Source organism: Sprattus sprattus (genome assembly GCF_963457725.1).
Source record: "Sprattus sprattus genome assembly, chromosome: 2".
Taxonomy (NCBI): Eukaryota; Metazoa; Chordata; class Actinopteri; order Clupeiformes; family Clupeidae; genus Sprattus; species Sprattus sprattus.
This window is the reverse complement of record NC_137921.1, coordinates 4,188,472-4,194,727: the sequence shown is the minus strand read 5'-3', so window position 1 is coordinate 4,194,727 and position 6,256 is coordinate 4,188,472. Positions and strand designations below refer to the sequence as shown.

At 37.9% G+C, this 6,256-nt stretch overlaps 1 protein-coding gene across 1 annotated transcript; it reads left to right on the top strand.

Moving 5' to 3' along the window:
* Nucleotides 1-357: 357 nt before the first annotated feature.
* Nucleotides 358-5,839, top strand: LOC308361293 (tumor necrosis factor receptor superfamily member 14-like). The gene is made up of 7 exons (XM_080833589.1): nt 358-496; nt 623-748; nt 908-1,063; nt 1,877-1,964; nt 2,059-2,240; nt 2,438-2,582; nt 5,310-5,839. Exons 1-6 carry the CDS (start codon nt 379-381, stop codon nt 2,548-2,550), a joined length of 783 nt encoding a protein of 260 aa, XP_080689715.1. The 5' UTR covers nt 358-378; the 3' UTR covers nt 2,551-2,582; nt 5,310-5,839.
* The last annotated feature ends 417 nt before the right edge of the window (nt 5,840-6,256 follow it).

The following is a 6,256-nucleotide window of genomic DNA, read 5'->3' as shown; positions in this document are numbered from 1 at the left end:
ATATTGCCTGTTTCTTTTAGTATGTTATATGTACCTAATCTGTATATCATGTAGTGTCTGGTCATTGGTGGCGCTTACACCAATATACAATAAACACAATTTTTTGTAGGTGTCAACATACCTGGCCAATAAAGCTTATTTTGATAACTGTTCCATATGACTCGTTCTAACTTGTACCAATCTGACACTTATGCATTGGCAGGAGGTGGTATTACAGTTATGTAAAGAGCCCTCACGTTAGAAAGGCACAAATGAAACTAGACATCAGAGAATTAGGAGGGCAATGAAATAAACTCTATCTCCTCATTGGTTTGACAGATGCATCTGTGAAACTGTGGGACACAAACTTTTGTTGGACCCAAAGTTGATGAGGAAATCATGGTGAAGTTGGTGATTATAGTTTTGATCATCCAGCTGGCCGTGTCTGAGGTCTCTCCTGCCTGTGGTCGATCTGAATATCTTATAGGGCAGGAATGCTGCCCTATGTGTGGTCCTGGTAAGTAGCAGTAGTAACTGTGTCATAGTACATGACCTGCTCCTTCATTAGAGCTTTCTTCATGTTGCATCAGTGAGATGAACCCATGTTTGATTTACGTATTAACTACTTATTTATTCATTAAAGGTACTTATGTATTGGAACCCTGCCATGAGTTCATCAATACACTATGTGTCCGATGCCCGTCATCTACCTACACTGATGCACCCAATGGACCGGGGTCCTGTAGATCTTGCACAGTTTGTGACTCGAGTAAGTCAAATATTGCAGCAGTTTTGGTTTGCCTTCCTTATTAATGTATTTTTGTGCATTCTATGTACTGTTTATCATTTATGTCAATTATTTGCACTGTTGATTGCAATTTTAAATGTTTTTCAATCAATTTTATAATCACTGTATATCCTGGTATAGGTGCAGGTCTAAGAGTGAAGAGGGCGTGCAGCTCCACTTCAGACACACTCTGTGAGCCTCTTGAAGGTCACTACTGTACTGACCCAATCAAAGATGGCTGCCAAGGAGCTGTGGAACACACAAAGTGCTCACCTGGGCAGTACGTCAACCAGACAGGTTAGACAATCCTCTGTAATTACCTTATGGAGACAGAATGACAGAGTTAGAAGATGAGGTAAATACACACACACACACACACACACACACACACACACACACACACACACACACACACACACACACACACACACACACACACACACACACACACACACACAACACACACACATAGACACACACTCACATACACACACACACACTGATGCAGGAAATAAGAAAGGCAACATGTTACAGTAATATTTAGCCACTAAAAAGAGTTGTGAATCAGAATCATTATTTCTTCATCATTATTCGTCAGAATTCATACATGCCTAGATTAAAAAATCGCGGAATATGCGATCAGGGGACGGGGGCGTGGCAGCGGCGGTTAGTGACGGTTTAAATTGATATTGGCAAAATTTGCGATCAGAGGACGGGGGCGTGGCATCAGCGGTTAGTGACAGTTTAAAATGATATTGCCAAAATTTGCAATCAGGGGACAGGGGCGTGGCAGCGACGGTTAGTGAGAGTTTAAAATGACATTGGCAAAAATGTGCGATCAGGGGACGGGGACTGGCAGCGCTGGTGACAAAAATGTACGTGTTGCCGCTTTTTTCCAGGGCAGAGCAACTACCCTTCAAAATTCCTGTGCACGTCCCTGCTTCTCTCCCTTGATGCGCATCATTGTAAAGAATAAAAGCTTGTTCCTGATTGAACACCATTCTCTGACGGAGTCTCCATTCATCTGTGTTATTAAAAATGACCATCACCATCAACATGTGTCCATAGTGGATTATGTGTGTTTTCCTTTATTTCTGTGTGTCCATGCAGGTACAGCATCCACAGATACTGTGTGTGGTAACTGTGTAGGCGACACAAACTCAGATGGATCATTCACATCCTGCAGACCACACACACGGTACGTTCACTCACTTGGAATGTTTATGCAAGGATTATACATTAAGTGATTTACTTGTGTATCTAAAATGTAATAATGTATGTGATCTCTGTAGGTGTGAGTTGAATGGACTTGTTGTCCTAAGAGAAGGATCATCTTCTTATGACACTGATTGTGTTGAAAGACAAAGCACTGTTGCCATTGTAGCTGGTATCATAGCTGGAGTTGCAGTCCTAGCTGCTACATGTGGGGCTCTGGCATATATTCAAAGTGGGAGGAAAAGAAAAGCTCAACAGGGTAAGGGTTTCTTATTCAATTATAATTATTGAGGCCTACTGTTATCGTGATTGCAATTGTCGAGAATATTGATAAAAATACGAGCATACAAATGTATTTTTTAAATAACTTTTCTTATATTTTATGCACATACAAACTCACACCTTTTCAATATTTGATTTAATTTTGTGTGTTGTTTTGTATTAATTGATTTTTAGAGAGGTCAGACCAGGCCGTCGAAACAGAGTCGTCCTTAGAGAAGGATCATCGTCATATGACACTGATTGTGGTCAAAGAAAAAGACAACTGGGGCTGTGATATTAAAATATAATAGAAGGAAGAGGACAGCAAAAGCTAAACAAGGTAAGAATATTAATGTTTCTTTTTATTAAATTATTGTTTTTATTAAGGCCTACTGTTATCATGATTGCAGTTATCGAGCATATTGATAAAGACACAAGCATGTTTTTTTCTTCTTTCAACTTTTTTTTTCATGAATATACGTACATACACACTAGCATATTTTTGGGGGGCATATTAAATGCAAACTAACTTTTCTGTTTCTCTGTCAATTTTCTTTTACAATGTGAACTATGTGGTATAATGGCAACAATCATGTGATATCAGTGGTGGTCCGTCAGGGCCTTCAAGGCCTTCTCTGCTGGCCTAAACATTATCAGAAAATAAATGTAATAAAATACATTTAATTTTAATATTTTCTTTTCATAAATATTAGTGCTGTCAGTTTAGCGCGTTATTAACGGCGTTAACGCGAACCCATTTTAACGCCGTTCATTTTTTTATCGCGCGATTAACGCGATGTAAAAAAAAAAAATTTTTTTTTTTTTTTTTAGATCAACGTTATTTTGCCCTCCCAAACTTTGTAGTAGGCTAACGTCACGTTTGAGTGAATTATGAGCGCGATACAGCGAAATGGATGATAAAAAGCTTCTGAATAGAAAGTTTACCTTTAAAAGTTGTGTTGTGCAAAAGAAGCGAGCTTCACTGTTGTCTGAAAATGTCAACAGGCAGCTGGCAGCAAAAAATATTAAGCCATGGTTTAACTGCACTATAGGCTGAGTCCATGTTTATCTTAAATGTGCACTTTATAATTTTATTTTGTACCGCCCTGTTTGTCAATGTTGTTTTTCAATAAAATAAAACATTGCTTAAAGCAAGCCAATCCACTTTTCCATGTTGATAACAGCCTTAAAATAAAATAAAAATGATGGAAAAAAAATAATTGAAGGGGCATTTAGAATAGATACAATTTGTGATCGCGATTAATTTTGATTAATTTAATCGCGATTAATTTTGAGTTAACTATGACAAAAATGCGATTAATCGCGATTAAATATTTTAATCGTTTGACAGCACTAATAAATATGTATTCAATTATTCCCCATAGTCCATTATCTTCATTTCATAGCTTCCAGCGTTGTTAATTTATGTTAGAGCTTTCATCCAATCATATTTCAGCTATCATGTGTTGCCACGCTCCGAGAAACCTTCCCCGAGAACAGAATTCTTCCCTGAGGCCTTCAGAATTCACATTGAAGGCCCGTGTACATCTGATTGGTTGTCACAACTGTCTGTTTCAGTTCATTCAACTTAAATGAACTGAAACAGCCAGTTGTGAAAACCAATCAGATTTCGAGTTGGCGACACTGGGCCTTCTAGAAGGCCCGGAAGATTTCTTTCCTCGCGTTGAACGTGACACGTAAACGTCCTTTCATTGGATACTGAGGCAGACCGGTGCAGTGCTTCAGTGCTCAGTTTAGCTGGCTAATGCGAAAACGACCTACATCGGTTTCAGTGCTTATTATGCTAGTTGTTTCAATTGGTAAGACTAAATATAATTACATTAACCAACTCAAATAAACTAGTTTACACCAACTTGATAATTCCAGTTTTTGATACAATTACAACGCCATGTTCAAGACGGAACTTTCAAGAAAAACTGGATATCGTGAGGATGGGAAGTTTAATGAAACTGCTTTGCAGGTGGGACAATGCGATGTTTAGTGGACAAACTTGTTTAAGCTCACATAGGCTACTTTCGGTGGACTTAATAAAACTTTGTAGACTAATCCCTGAAAATTGCCTTTTATTTTTAAGTTGTGACAGTAATATCCAAGCGGTCATATAACTGAGAGTTTACTACTCTTAATGTATTGTTAATACGGGTGTATTGATTTTAAAAGCTCCGTAAATATTAATAAAGTCTGTTGTACTCGACTATGTTAAGGTGATGCAATGCTCACTTATACTGCCTTTCTGTATAGCCTAAATATAATGGTTCGAGAGCCATGGCGTCATAATGATGGTATTAGGAGGTGGATTCACTCAGTTTAACATCGTGTAGGACATCGCTGAAGGCCCAGTCGTGAAATGCACGGACCGCCACTGTGTGATATGGACAGGCTTTCGTGACCGTATTAATAATGGTGATAATGAGTAGCCTACTTTCTTACCACTTGCAGCACACAATTTGATTTTAACCATATTTTGGTCTTGGAGGAGAATAGTGTGTTACTGAAAGCACAAGATTCTGGCTGTTCCTGTGGTTCCTATGAGTGATATACTGCAGGGAACATCCAGAATCTCATGCTTTTTGTAACACTCTATTTTCCTACAAGACAGAAACAAGGTTAGAATCAAATTGCAACATAGAAACACTATTGCAATTGTGATAGCGTTTATGTAATTGTGTTTAATTGCGTTAGTCTTCAGGAATTTAATCTAAGACAATAAAGGCATTACATGTGGAATAGATATACAAATACCTTTTAATGTAATCCACAATAGGTGTGTTTCCTTTAGGAACATGGCAACAATAATCCCTTTCTTCTTCTGAATTTATATACTCCAACAGTTTTTTAATCTTGCCATTGCAGTCACCAACTTCATTTTCTTTTGTTTAATAGTCAGAGCCATCGTTGATGAATTTTTTTCTAAAAGGCCTGCAAGATTACAGAATTAATTCAGTGTTCCCCAGGCCTCTGGCTGTTTTACATGGAGTATAAATTAAAAGTTGGTGGACAAGTTCAAAGAGCAATACATGATCTCATCCAGTTTGTTTCTTTTTAGGTATGGAACAGACTGAACCAGACAGGACTGCCAAATGACCTGTTCTCCTTCTGGACCAACTGACCACAGTGCCACCTCTCTATTACACACCACCACCACCACCACAACTCCCTTCAGGAAGCGGGTGACTGCTTACATCTTTTGGTCCATTGAATGGATTGCTTTAAACTATAAATGTGATACTTGATATAATATTTTAGTTTTTTAATGTTTATTTCCTTACACAGAGCCACTTAAATAAATGTAACATTTGCTTTGAACCCACACATGTATGAGTGTTGCTACCATTGATTATCTAAACCTTTGAGTCTTAAAACCAGATAACATTATTCTTCATCTAGGATACAAATAAGTGCTCTGGTGGAAAGTGAAAGCAGAAGTCCATTTGACATCAGCATGTCAGATACATTTTCAGAGGAACTATGCCAAGAAACAAATTAGTTAGCAAAATAGACATCGTAGAGAAATTCTAGAGCTTTTGTACAGTGTCAGTGCTATACAACAGGAAAGATTGAGATGTCGACAGTAAAATAACCAAAAATGAGAGGAAATAACTGATCAGCTGTTCATAAGTGTGATGTTTGTGTGAAGAGTATTTGCCATGTGTTTAAGCGTGTTTTAACAGAAATTTGTTATTATTCTACTTTTTTGTCTGCTTGTATTTCTTTCATTTTTTAAATGGTTTTATTTGTTTATGTTTTTTGCACTTATTTCTGTTACCATTTTTCATCTATCCTTGTTTATGTTTTTTCTATTATTGTTATTGTTCTGCTGGATCTACAGGATCAAAGTGCAAAGGGCAAGTTTCATTTTGAGGAACCACATGAGTAAATGTAACAGAGTATTTTGGGCGTTTGCGCTACCCGACCCGTGCCGTACTTTAGAGCTAGCCTAGACCATCTCCGCTCAAGTCAAGCAGGCTTTGGGAGCGCTCTGTGAATAATTTG